General features: G+C 40.3%; 1 protein-coding gene across 1 annotated transcript; it reads left to right on the top strand.

The window, feature by feature from the left end:
- The first annotated feature begins 6150 nt into the window (after positions 1 to 6150).
- LOC101172061 (claudin-10-like) lies at positions 6151 to 12035 on the top strand. Its single transcript, XM_004066670.4, has 5 exons — positions 6151 to 6412; positions 6495 to 6656; positions 8186 to 8267; positions 8350 to 8463; positions 9660 to 12035. Exons 1-5 carry the CDS (start codon positions 6181 to 6183, stop codon positions 10099 to 10101), a joined length of 1032 nt encoding a protein of 343 aa, XP_004066718.2. The 5' UTR covers positions 6151 to 6180; the 3' UTR covers positions 10102 to 12035.
- The last annotated feature ends 2735 nt before the right edge of the window (positions 12036 to 14770 follow it).

Genomic DNA, 14770 nt, shown 5'->3' with positions numbered 1-14770 from the left:
AAATGCTAAAAGCCACGATAAATTCAGCCAGCACGAGAAACCTGTCCAAACGAGGTCTGCCAGCCTTCACAACCACAGAAAGGACCCCACAACCCCTGAAAAAAAAATTAAAACAACCGGACGACGCAGAACGACGCAGCAGAAAAAGAATCAGAAGTGCATCATGAAGGACCCGGAAAAAAACTACAATTCCCAGGGTCCTTAGGGGCGTGACGTCACCGAAGTAAACAGGAAGTGAGACGCAGCCATAGAAAACTACACGGGAAAAGTACCGCATTATGCTCACCGTGGATAATTGGGGTGACCACGGCAGACGAGAAGACCCGGACTACTCCTGATCGGGGGGCACGGACATCCCGAACATTGCGGAAAGCACACCCCCTGCAGATGCACGCGACCGCGGCGAAACGAACGCGCTGTGCGCCGCCAGCCGCCCGCGGATCGTCAGCCGCCCGCGGATCGGAGGAGAAATTAAGGAGAGCAGACGCGGCGAAACCAAAACCCCACATCAGAAGATGGGGATCATCCTTCCCAAGGACGGGGGAACACGGCAAGACGCCGAAAGAGAAGGAGACACGCGGGCTCGGAGACCGGCGAAGAATGAGCGCTGAAGGTAAGAAAGAATGAACAACTGCGCACCTGGCTTAAATAGGACGCTGAGCAGGTGAGTTAATTAACTGAACCGCCCTGGGGTATTTACCTGAAAACACTGCTTCGAGTATCTGCCCGAAATACGATAAATCGTCATTGAATAACTGTTTTTTCGTCAGTCAGTGCTGATGTCACGCACGGTGGTTGTATTGGGAGGGATACCCAGCCCTAAGTCGCTACAGCTCCTCCTTAAAAAAAAAACAAGTTTGGCACACCACTAAAGCTCCAAATGCCCCTACAATTGGAGCAATAGGGAGAAGCCAGAGGGGTAGGGAATAAGAATTTGGACGAAGTACCCTCTACCTCCAAGAAGCCAAAATACCACAGGCTTCAGAAATAAATATCTATTTATTCTGCAGCGCTAGAAATAACTCGTTATATACTGACCAGTCAGATGCCTCCATTAAAGCATGTGATCTCACGCCAAATGTTTGAAAGGTTTGAGAGATTCTCCCGAGCCTGCTTTCGATTAGTAGGCGTGTGGATTTCCATAAAGGTCACTCCTGATTGGCGAGAGTGGCTATCATAAAAAACGCTGACTTAGACCAACTCGGACCAAGGACTGCTTAGTGACGATTTCTGGGTCCAACATGGCGGCGTCTTTATCACAGTGGTTATCCAGTGGTTAGTTGGTGAACTGCACCTCCTTCTAGTCATTCCTTTTCAAATGAGCTTCAACCCGGAAGTTGAAGGACACTTCTCAGACGTTTTTAGAGCCATAAAGGAAGTTTACTCTTATTCAGTTACTTCTATATATTCATACATATGTGAAAAAGCATTCTGCATTTTTCCACCTCTATTTATATTTACATAAACTAAATTGACTGAACCTTAAAAATATCAAAGTAATTGTAAAAATATGTTTTAAAGCTTTTAATTTGTAACAGACGGGTTCTTATTTTGGTATTAACGGAAGTTCCCACACTTAAGAGCAACCTTTATACCATTGCATTGAGGGACTGACAAACTCTTTTGGTGGCTTTAATGTAACTAAGCTTCCTCATCTAGGAACCAATAAAACCCAAATGCACCCCAAAGCCCGACCCCTATTTCATAACCTCGCTTTCAGTGACTAAAGAGGAAGCTAGAAGTAAAGAGACTAAATCCAGGAATGGGGAAAGCTCTTAATTTACAACCTCAATACATATTTATATTTGGATTACCATTATCCTTGTTTATACAGAACAGATAAGTAAATATTGACCTAATGTAAATTAAGCTACCACTCATCAGCTAATGTTCCTGAGAAATCAGACCCAGACAAAACCCTAAACCCTAACCCTAAAAAACTGCCTTGCTGAGCACACATACCAGCGAAGAAGATAGACGCCAAGTAGCGTCTACACAGCCGCGAAGCAATAATGACGGACATTCTAAAACATCCCCGAACCAAGTACCAGTTGGAGCTACTGGTGCTTGAAATATTCATGTTTTCTTTGTTTGATTCTGACAAGCGTGTAAATACTTGCTCTCTTCTTCTGAGTGAAAAGCGACTTTAAGAAGCGTAAAGTTGCGCAGCGCCACCTTGTGTACAGGAGTATTTCTGTTTACATTAAGCGCCATCTAATGTCAGGGAATGAAATTGCATGTTCACTCCACTCATCGTCAGCGAAAATCGCCTGGGTGTGAACACAAAAAACGTGGCGAAAAACGCTGGCGAATAACGCCTGGCGAATATTCGTCCCGGTGTGTACGGGCCTTAATCCTACCTTTCAAGGGACAAAAGAGCTAGAAATGCAAATATGGGGACAAATATGACTTTAGAAACATTCATCTTTAAGAACCCACCTGGTTTTTGATTAGTCATTTCTTTTATGCTTTAATGTTCAGGTTTGTAAATGTAAACCTTCTGAAAATGTTTTTTAAAACAAAGACACACAACTTGTACGATACTGGATATAATATAAACCTGTGCTCTTTTGTTTTCTATTTGATTTATGCAATCTTTAGGAAACTGTATTTTGTCAATTTTCTGATTGTTGTATGATGTTTATAGCCTTTTTTTGCCCTTTTGTAGCCTTTTCAAAAAAAAAAGAAAACAGGAAATTCATTCCTTCTCAAAGTAAAAGTAGAGTCAAAGGTTACAATGGTCAGATTGGGGAAGTGCCTTTTTTTAACTTTGGTCTTTATTACTTTAGAAGCTGTGTAAAAGAATTTTGTCGTTTAGAGCAAAAAAAAATAAGGCCTTTTAGGTCAAAGCTGAAAAGGTAAAGTTTGCATCTACAGCTACTCTACCTATTGAGCATGTGCCATTCCTGGACATTTTTCTTGAGTATTTCTTTCCTAATTAAAAAAAAAAAAAAAAAAAAAAAAAAAAAAAAAATCACTGATGTGTCGCAGTACCATCTTTCTACCACTTGGTGGGGCTAAAGTCCTATCAGGTCGTTTTTTAGTATTAGGAGTGACAAAAAAATTAAATTTAAATAAAATACTATTTTAGTGTTTATGGAAAACACGGAAAAGATTCTCATTGAAACTGAAATGTGATTGGAAAAAAACACTAGAAATTACTTGAAAAGAAGATAAATGAATGCATTGAATCAAATTAATGTTTTTGGTCGAGTTTCATTTACTTTCACTTCATTAAATGTTTTAAACATTTTCTTCTATAATGTAATTACTAAAATAGTCTAATAGTCTGATTTTAAATTAGTCACTTGTGTACTTCCTTTGAATAAAGAACCCCCCAATTTGTTTGATATAATTTGAGTTTCCACATGCAAAAATGTTTTGCTTTTTGTTCAGATCTTTGCAGAAAAACACTATTGTGTGGAACAAGACCCAACACTGAGGAACCCAAACGAGGGTCTGTGAAGCAGTTTGGAAGAAATGCTTATGAATGGAAACATTTTTTAAATTTATTGAGATAAACATTTTAACCGAATTGTTCTTTTGTTTTTCATTGGTTCATTGGGTTTTGTAAACATTGAATCATTTTTGTCAATAACTCACAAAAATAAAAGGTTGCCGTTTTTTATTAAGGCAGGAAATTATATTTGGCACCAAACTCTCTTTAAGTACACATTTTATGAAATCTAAAAGTTTTAAACAATTGTATTATTTAATTATTCTTAATAGGATATATGTTTTTGGATAGTGTCTTATATCAGTTTGATTTCTTAGGAGTTCTGTTTCCATAAATAGTTTAATAATTCACCTATAAAATCTGTTAAAAACGGTTAAAAATTAGACTAAAAAACGAAACGTTGAGAAATTTAGAGGTGTACATTTAGAGGTGTACATCTAAATGATCAAACTTCAATTAAAAACTAAAAACGAGAACTAAAATCTGGTCTGGACTGATGAAATCTGACCCTACAGATGATTTGAAAGATTCTTTTCCTAACAGCAATCAATCTCAGAATAATCTTTGGGGAATAAACTCACGAAAGCCTCCTGGCTGGATGTTTGAACCACAAACACGCTTCAGGTTTCCAGGATTGCGCACACCAGCATGCTGCATTATTTGTCAGAATCTCATTAAATGCTACTCCTTATATACAAACTGTAATCCTTACAAACAGCATTTTAAAAAGAAAATATGGGTGACTCAAGTGCAGCTTTTGATATTTTACTGGAAATTCCAATTTTATTTGTTTAGCATATAGTTGAAAATTAATGCTAACAGCATACATAATCTTAAATCATGTCAGCTTTTTTTGGTCAAATGTACTGAATACACAAGATATAGAGTTTAGGTTAATATTTTTCCTCTCAACCCACAGAGCAAACAGCCTATACAAATAAAAATGATAATAATCATCTAAATATGTCAGTGCAAAAGCAGCAATGAGTTAGTTTAAAGTGATAACAGTGCTAAGAAACAGTAAGTAGTAGAGTGGGTGACGGCAGTCTTTGGTTGAGATGATGTTCTGATGCAGGTGGAAAAGTTTTTCAGTTTTAAGTTTGTAGTAGCAAGGGGTGGGGGCAGAGGAGGTATAGGACTAGGAGGGAGTGGAGTTTCCTGGTGGAGGAAACTGTCCTAGAGTCTGCTGGTGCTGGCCTGAAGACTGAAGGCAGTTTCCTCGCTGATGGGGTCTCTGGGATGGATGTGATCCTGATGGCTGATGGCTTTGCGGGTGAGGCGAGACTGGTAAATGTCCGAGAGGCCAGTGAGAGGGACACCCATGATCTTCTCAGCTGTCTTCACAATGAGACTCCCAGCAGGACGCGGTCCTGGTCTGCATGATGGGGGGGGGGGGGGGGGGGGGGGGTCTAGCCCTTTTCAGTTTGTGGAGGAAGTTACAGGCGTTTTTGGGCTTTCCTGTGTTAGGGTTCCAAGACAGATCTTTGGAGATATGCACCCCCAGGAACTTGGCGCAGCTCACCCTTTCCACAGCAGCACCATTGACGATCAGTGGAGTGTGCTGACTGAGTTCTACTGAAGTCCACAACCATCTCCTTTGTCTTCTTCACATTCAGGTGGAGATTGTTGCCATTGCACCACAGAGCCAGCCTGTTCACCTCACTCCTGTCGGGCGTCTCATCATCATCCTCATCATCATCGTTGATGAGACCCACCCCTGTTGTGTCGTCCGCAAACTTGATGAAGAGGTTGGATCTTGATGTTGGAGGCGTGAGTCAGCAGAGGGAAGAGAAGGGGGCTCAGCACACATCCTTGGGGGACTCCTGTGTTCATTGTGATGGAGCCGGAGGTGTTCCTGGCGACACAAACTGCCTGTGGTCTCACTGCCAGAAAGTCCCGCAGAATTTATGGGCATGCTGAAAGTGACAGGTCTTAGCAAACACTTACATGACAAGCAAGTTTAAGTAAGGGTTAAGTAGGAAAGACGCAGGTCGATCCGATTTTCCATTTTTTACGTTTTTATGGGCATCCTACAGTCTTTTGGTACACCCCGTGTGCAGCGTCAGTAAGGAGCTAGTACTCAAACCTTACCAGCAACAACTAGAGTGTGGTGTAAGGGCACCGTACGACAGAATCACCCATATGTCAAAAGCACGCGCCCCAATACACATACCACACGCATGACAATGGTACATTCCATTTTTATGACGTCTCTCAGTCATAAAGACTGTTGGGGTGAACCCTTTACATTCTATTCGGTTTATACATTGTTTTAATTTACAAAAATTCACAACTGTCTGACGTCAGGCATGTTCAAGCAGACTCCTTCAAACTTTATGTACAAATTAGAAAGTCTGGAGAAGCAGGTTGTACTCTGTAACATGAGTAACATGCATCGTCAGTGTAGATTTTTATCTAATTTACTTGATTTCTGGGAACCGAAAAAACTGCTGGTTCTCACCTGCATCCGCACAGATACCTGGAAAACTTCAGTACCTCACCGCTGCACACCACGGTTGGTGTCGTCCACTGAATGTAGGAAGCTGCAGGACAGAAGAATCGGCGTCTGGGTGAAAACTGGATGAAGACGAAGTAAGAATGTAAAATTAACAAGAATAATCAGAAGGATCTAAACGAAGAAGAAGAAAAAAAAATCCAAAACATTTCATGCAAAAGAGGATTTAGAAATCTGGATAGCGTTCGAGCAACGGAAAAGATCAGGGATGAAGATCCGCGTGGTCCAAATCTGGGGTTTCTTGCAATCCGTCCTGGGCTGGATCTTCGTGGCCTGCACCATGGCCATGGAGGGCTGGAAGATCAGTGCCATCGGAGGGATGGGCGGCTCAGCCATTATCAAAGTGGCCTGGTACTGGTCCAGTTTATGGAGATCCTGTTTCACAGATTCAACTGCTGTCTTCAACTGCAGAGATTTCGGCGTCCTCTGGTCTGTGGACCGTAAGTGAGCGTCAGATCTGTCTTTTTGGAATGTCTTGCCAACATTTGCCAAGAGGTTCTTTTTTCTTTTGTACGACTCCAGTCAACATCCAAATAGTACGAGGCCTGCTCATGGGGGCTCTTGCTCTGGGCATGCTCGGGTTTGTGCTCAGTCTGTTGGGGATGGAGTGCACCTACATCGGTGGAAAAGACCTGTCAAAGCATCGAAAGATCTACGCAGGTGGATGCTGTCATATAATCAGTGGTAAATTCTTGCTTTTTTTTTTTCTTTCCTTGCTTCCTTGCTGTTCCTTTAAAACAGTTTAAAAAGTTGCAAAAACTTTAAAAAAAAAAAGAACAGAAAAAAGTTCTGATATGCATTTGAACATGAAAGAAACAAATATCTATAGTTGAGTTTTTACAATCAACTCCTAATCTGCCACAGATTTCAACTCCTCTGAATAAAATAAACAGTCTTATGCAAAATGACGATGTCATCTGCAAATGATTAACTCTGACTATCTTTTCATCTTTTGTAAAAGCATTCCCAGTAGTAACCATGACTGTGCCAGTTTAAGCCAAAATGTAAAAACCTGCCTCATTTTCTTGGACAGTTACTGCAGAGTGGCAAGAGTTCATCAGAACCGCTGAGTGACAGAGAAACCCCGCCCCCCTTACCCTCCCTGTTACTAAGAGATTGGAGCAGGGGGCTTGGAGCCCGCCCAGTGTATTTTATACGTCACAAATACGATTTTTTTTTAAAGATCACTTTTTGTCTGCTACTGATTCACAAACAATTTGAATAAAGAAATACTAAATCGCTTAATTTTCTTAACATACGACCTCCATCACCAGAAAAATGCCACAAAAACAATTTTCCTCAGAGTGGGTCGTTAAAGAGTTTCCAAATTGTCCATTTTGTTTAAAGTGTTATATCAATATCAAAGTGTGGAATTTGTGTTGCATTTCATTAACTTGCACAAGGAAATATCTCCCAGAACTGTCACAAAGTAGTCCTGAATGTCTAAAAGATGTCTCAATCTGTTCCTAATTTAGTTTCTGTGAAGGCCAAAAATTGGCCCCAAAAATTTGATATAAATTAAAAGAACAATGGCAGATTTACAATCAAATTGAGAAATGGACAAGAAATGCAAGAAATATATCTATGCCAGGAGATGCTACATAACTACAACTGTTGATATGTAGTGCCACTTTAAATTTCTTCTCTTTAACTTTTAGTTAGCTGAGTAAGTAAGCAGGAAAAGTATCTTTAAATAGTCTAGCTACTAAAACATATTGGTAGACTATAAAACAATAAAAACACAGAAAAAACTAAAATCTTTAGAAAGTTAAATAAACCATTGTTTAAAAGAAATTGTTTTATTTTCTGTCTTGAAAGAAAAATAATCTTGACGAGAACGTTTTTCTTAGTCTTGCTTGGTCTTGGTGACTAGAATTTCTTTCTTAAAACAAGATTTCTTGGTTAGAAAAAAAATTCTGAAATATTTTTTTCCTTATTTAAAGAAATGTTTTTAATTTTTTTTTTAGAATTTTTGACTTATTTCAGGGGGCATGTTTTAACATTGTAGGCTAATTATCGGCCTACAATGGACCTAATCAGGAAAAGCAACAGTATTTAGTTGTAGATTCTATAGATAACAATTATCTATTGAAGGTATAGATTAAAAAAACAAAGCCTCTACGTCAACATTTTCAGTTTAAAGACAAAATGCACAAAAGGCATTTTTTTTAAATCCCATAATGTTTTTGTGTCTGTGTTTGGTCTTTTTTAAGGTGTTTTATCTGCGGCTGGATATGGCGTCTATGCACAGTATGTGTCAATTGAATATTTTAATCCAAACTTTACGGGACTAAAGTAAGTTAAAAGACTATTGTAAACATATTTGAACCACTGTTTTGTTTTTTGCTATGACGTTATTTCTGTTTGACCTTGACAGGTTTGACCTTGGGACGCCGCTGTTCCTCGGTTGGGTGGGCTCAGCCTTTCACATGACTGGAGGCTTTTTCTATCTTTGGTCAGTGTGCAAACCACTGTGTGGGGGGCAGAAACCGTAAGTACCAGATATAGAACATTTGCCAACATTTCATTTTTCAGCTAAAAAATGAATAAAAACACCCAAAACAAGTTTTTTTGTAGTAATAGTCCTTATCGCACAAATAAGGCACACTTAAAAGCCTTAATTATTTGTTTGTTTGTTTTAGAAATTTACAGTGTGTTTATAGTAAAGGGCACTTTATCTATGAATTCATTCTGGTTGTGCTAACTGAAGTCAAAGTGATTTAGAGAGGTCTACATCGCCATGGGAATGGCAGTCTGTTTTTTTAACGAGTTGCAAACAAGTTTTGGCTAACATGGCTAATGTGTAGCAGTGTTGCATGTTTCTTTTCTGTGTGTAGACACAGTGAGGTGTTTTATTGGTATCAGTCTGGTTTTTTAATGAGTCAGGAGTAGAGCTGCGCTCACACTGTCCTCGGCTATCAATGTTCATGTGGTCACTGTCAATGAAAGGTCTATGTAAACGCACACATATGCTTCCGTGTTCAAAACTCTCGCGTGTAGCTACACAAGATTCTACAGCCATCTACGAGCTCTGCAAAACTGGCAGCTATTTAACGTGTGTTGAAGGTTAATACAGGTCAAACTATTACCAATCAGGGACTCGGATTTGGTAGTGAGGTAAGAACGGCGTCACTTTTTATTCATGGAAATACCATCACTTTGGAAATTGATCAAGAAGGAGAAATGAATAATTGCAGTTTGTGCCTGGCCGGAATTCTATGACACCAAGTTTTTAATATGTCGGAATAGAGCTTTGACATTTCGCACCAAACAACTTCCAACTGTAGGTGTTTCCCTACAGCAGAAAAAAGAAAAAGAAGCCCCTCCCTGCTAGTCCAGTGTGAACACAAAGGGCTATATCTACATTTTAAAATCCAGGTTTAACACATTGTTGAACGTGCGTCACATCCTTAATGTGTCTGTGGCTTTACATGTATAGTGAATACTGTAACATGGATAACTTGTGTGTGTCACAAGTTCTAGAGTCACTGTGAACACAGTTAAACTCTGACTGACATGCCTATCTCTGACTCTTTGGTCTTGCTTAATGCGCCTTAGAACATAAGTTTGAAAATCGTCTATTCATTGACAGTGCGCCCTGTAATCCGGTACAACCTATATTGCGGAAAATTGGGTCCATGAAAATTACGATCCAAGTTTTGTATCATATTTCTTCTTTTTTTTTAGGACAATAAAAGTTCAAATGACAGCGGACCCAGAAAAAAATGAGTCCACCAAAGATCTGTCATCCGTGTCAGAGATCACCTCAAAGACCAAGATGTCTTCCATCTCTGAGCTGTCGTCCAGAAGTCGAAACTCGGACGTTTCCTCCATCTCCTCCAAATCAGAGGGAACGTCCAGGTCAGGACGCACTACCAGATCAGGACGCACTACCAAGTCCGGACGGTTGACAGGGCGACCCTCTCGATCAAGGGGGTTGGACGAATCTGCGTCAAATTCAGGCTCAGAGTCAATGCCATTATCCAGTTTGGCATCTAGGTCCAGACAGTGGTCCCGGTCCAGCCTCTCAACATCGTTGGGGTCAAGAAGCAGCGTTGAAACAGGATCTTCACGGCTGGGCAGCCTCAGAGGCCAAACCGCACCGTTCGTCCAGAACTTCTACATTTGATTGATGATTTTATGGACAAACATCCCAATTAGATTTTTTTTTATTATGTGTACCCACTGTCTTTGGAATCCCTTTGAGTTTAAAAACGGTAAACAAAACCTTTGCTCTCTCATTTTTGATTTGATAGCAATCATTTTTCACAAATTCAACAGTATTGTTACCTTTGACAAGTAAAGATTCATTACGTCTTACAGGGGCCCCTGTGTTTCAGCCAAACATCTCTTTCTATTTGAGCAAAAGGAGGCAGCAGACACTCCTCAAAAAGTAATTTGTAGACAGATTTTTCAAATTGTCATGACGTTTTTTTTAAATTTGGAGTTAGTTTTGCAAAAACGCAACCTTTTACCTTCAATTATTACCCAAGTGCTCCTTTACTTTACTATGCAAACCAGTCCTTTGCTTTACCACACTGACAGGACGTGGCTCAGATTATGGGGCTGCTGTGCTGCATACCAGCCTTGGGCTTTGTGGGTTTTATACCCCCTATGCACAGCAAGAGGTGGGCAAATGTATGGCAATACAGAAAAAAAAAGTGTCTTACCGTAGAATAATCAATGTACAGATCTGTATGTCCAAAGAGCTCCACAAAGACTAAAGGCGATTGTATTTTCTTGGAATCATAAATCTGTTAAAGGAAAATAATACATTTAACTGAAATGGATGGAAACAGTACATTGTTTAAGTTTGGGAAAAAAAGTAAAAAAACGTTACTTTTATACTGTAAATTAAAAAAAAAAGCATTTCTGTAAGTAATAACATTATTGCTTCCAAACTGACACAAAAACTAGCTAAAATTGTGATGTTAACTTGGGGACAATAAAAATAATTTGGTAGCAAATAAAGCACATTGTTGAGATTTGTTACTCAAGCTGTCTTCTATGTAATGAAATGAAGAAACTAAACCCCAAATAGCCATGATTTTTGTTTTTGTTTTTTTGGAAACAAGAAAAATACAAAATGTTAAACTGCATCCACTGCTGCCTGGTATAAAATCCTGTGGGGACAAGAAAATAACTTCTGCTTGGGATGATTTAAGCAGCACTGCAGACACATTTACAAATTTCAGTCAGTTGATATTGAGACAACCAAATCAGATGCACACTTTTGAACCCCACCTCACCTGCTGAGGCTTGTTACAGAAAGATGTTTAGCCCTAAAGAATAGAAAAACATTAAAGGTACTAAAATATTGTCCACATTTTCTTCACTTCTTTTGTAAATTTCTTTAACTAATGAATTTGCCTTTTTTATTAATGGCATTTGCAAAATACTGTATTTTGCATATATTCTGTAAGTGACTTAGGCTTTTAGCTTTACAAGAATAGTTTAAGGATTTCAGCTTTATTGTATTTATATTCCTCTTTTTTTATTTTTTTACATGACTCAGCTTTTTGAAGGCAGGCTTGTACCCGCTCAACGAGAACAGTGCGGTCATTATTGGGGGTGGCGTGCACTCATCCCGCCACAGACCTAACACCAGCATCTGTTTTCCAGCTGGGCCGGGTTGGGTTTCTTTTGCTTTTACAAAGTTTGGGATCTTGTTTCAAGAGCACAAATTCACCCGTTTGCCTTTTCTTTCTTTGCGTCACTGGTTTCTGTTGGAGGCTTGTTTGACGTGACGGTAACTGTGGACATATAAACACAGTGGTTTCATCCTTTTCTACACAGCTCAGCTGATCCACCACTGAGGAAAAACAATCTCGAACAGCCTCAAAACACAGAAATGAAACAGTCATTAAGAGTAGAAAATCACGACCTGCACTGCATCTCGGACTGGCAGATTATTTTCATATTGCATGCAGAAGTAACCGAAGGGGTAAAGTAAAAAATATTTGTGTTTTTTTTTTCTTTGAGGTTTGAAAATGTGTCAAACTTTTTAAAATGTCAGATTTTGCTGAATAATTTTATTATTCCCTCTTAAAAACCACATCTGAATGCACTAAAAAATATCAAGTTTATTTTATTTATTTTTTTTAAATAAAGATTGATTTGGTCTTGCAGCCAAAATCAGCATCATATATTGTTTTTTTCCCAAATATCTTTTGTTTTTCCTCCCATCCTTAAGCGGTTATGAAGGAGCCACTAAAAAAAAAAAAAAGCATACATGTTTTGACCATTTAAGATAAAAAATGGGACATTTTTTACATGACAATTACAATTCCAAAGTTCAATCAAAATGATTTCACTTGGGAAATGTGTACAGTCTCAAAGGATTTTAACAGATAACACAACAAAATGGTTTTAATCTTAAACTAGTAGGTTTGGGTAAAACTGTCAAATCAAATAATTTATTAGATTATAATTCAGATTCAGTTTTGTACAATGACATTTTATTATCATTTAAAATCAGACTATGTTTTAAATTTCCTGATCAAAAGTGGAAATTTTCATTTATAACATTAGGAGATCCTACGATAAAAATATAGTTTTTAAGCAATTTTATTGACTAAAACATTTATATAAATTACTTTATACAAAGGAAACTTTCATCCATCTTCCTCCGCTTATCCGGGACCGGGTCGTGGGGGCAGCAGTCTAAGCAGAGATGCCCAGATTTTATGAAGGTAAAAATGCTCCAAAAAGAACGCACTTGTAGATTTGATTTGAGAACTTGTAAAATAGAATGTGAAAACTTGTGCATCAAAAATCTGCATCTGTGTGTAAAAATCTTCTGCTGTGAACTGACAAATTCCCATTTGCATGTGTTTATTTAGAGTTACAACTTCAAATCTGTGATTACAACTGCTCAAATGTTATTCTGCGTGTGCTCCAATCTGCTGGCGCAAATCACAAGTGCGCTACAACTGCGCTCTGAATTCTGACACATTCCTTGCGAGAAATTTGTGTCAAAAGTGATCTGTGTCCGATAATGGAACAAGGGGGGGAGGGAGGGTAGAGGAGGCGGAGTCAACCAATCAGAGTGCAGGACTTAGAGTACTTGGTAAAGTTAGAAAGATCTTCACAGATTCGGACTTCCTGCTTCAATAACTCTTCCGATAATCGTTAAAATGTGACAGAGAATCTCAATCATTTTGTATTAACATGGAGAGTGAACTACAAATGCATTTCTAAAGAAAAATTACCGTTTTTTTCCTGCATTTTTATGAGAAATGATCTCTTCGTGCTTAAATGAAGACATGCAGCTAGACGGCTGCCAACAGGAAAATCATCTTTGTTGTAGCAGGACAACAGGGCCAGGGCTATTGAGCATCTTTATTATAAATCAGATGGATTAACATTTGAAAACATGTATTAGAAACCATACTGGGTCTGTGACACCGCGCTACGCCGGCGGCCAGCCAGGAAGGCGATGCGAAGACCCGCTGACCGACAGCGGAGCGCGGCTGTCGCGCAGACCCAGCCTCGCCCAGCGCCGACACCGCTCTACGCCGTCGCTCAGCGACCAGCCCCCGAAATACGCGGAGGAAGGAGATTCGAGGATCAGTCAGCGGGATCCTCGCTTCTTCTTTCCTCCGCGGAGCTTGGCGACTGGCCGCGGTGTCGCGTAACCAGCGACACCGCGGCCAGTCGCCAAGCTCCGCGGCCAGACGCCGAGCTCCGCGGAGGACGGAGAAGCGAGGATCCCGCTGACCGACGGCAGAGCACGCCTGTCGCTCGCGTAGAGCCAGCCGTCTGGGTCCGCCACAGCCGCGTTCCGTGGTGCCGTCGCCTGGAACGTAGCTCGCGGGGAACGCGTTGATCTAATCGAATACATTTTTTTTCAAATGTTAATCCATATGACTTATAATAAAGATGCTCAATAGCCCTGGCCCTATTGTCCTGCTACAACAAAGATGATTTTCCTGTTGGCAGCCGTCTAGCTGCATGTCTTCATTTAAGCACGAAAAACAGAGTTTTTTCTTTAGAAATGCATTTTTAGTTCACTCTCCATGTTAATACAAAATGATTGAGAGACTTGCTGTCACATTTGAACGTCAATTAGAAGAATTATTGAAGCAGGAAGTCCGAATCTGTGAAGATCTTTCTAACTTTACCAAGTCCTCTTAGTCCTGCATTCTGATTGGTTGACTCCGCCTCCTCTAACCCTCCCTCCCCCCTTGTTCCATTATCGGACACAGATCACTTTTGACACAAATTTCTCGCAAGGAATGTGTCAGAATTCAGAGTGCAGCTGTAGCGCACTTGTGATTTGCGCCAGCAGATTCAAGCACACGCAGAAGCACATTTGAGCAGTTGTTATCACAGATTTGAAGTTGTAACTCTAAATAAACACATGCAAATGGAAATTTGTCAGTTCACAGCAGAAGATTTTTACACACAGATGCAGATTTTTGATGCACAAGTTTTCACATTCTGTATTACAAGTTCTCAAATCAAATCTACAAGCTCGTCCATTTTGGAACATTAATACCTTCATAAGATTTCCCTCGCCCCGGCCACTTCCTGCAGCTCCTCTGCGGGAACCCCAAGGCGTCCCCAGGCCAGCCGAGAGATGTAGTCTCTCCAGCGTGTCCTGGGTCTTCCCCGGGGCCTCCACCCAGTGGGGCATGCCCGGAACACCTCTCGAGGGAGGCGTCCAGGAGGCATCCGGACCAGATGCCTGAGCCACCTCAACTGGCTCCTCTCGATGTGGAGGGGAAGTGGTTCTACTCTGAGCTCTCAGTGGGTGACCAAGCTCCTCCCCCTACCTCTAAGGGAGCGCCCCGCCA

Source organism: Oryzias latipes, chromosome 2 (assembly GCF_002234675.1).
Source record: "Oryzias latipes chromosome 2, ASM223467v1".
Classification (NCBI taxonomy): Eukaryota; Metazoa; Chordata; class Actinopteri; order Beloniformes; family Adrianichthyidae; genus Oryzias; species Oryzias latipes.
The sequence above is the reverse complement of the archived record's forward strand: the minus strand, read 5'-3'. Positions and strand labels throughout refer to the sequence as shown.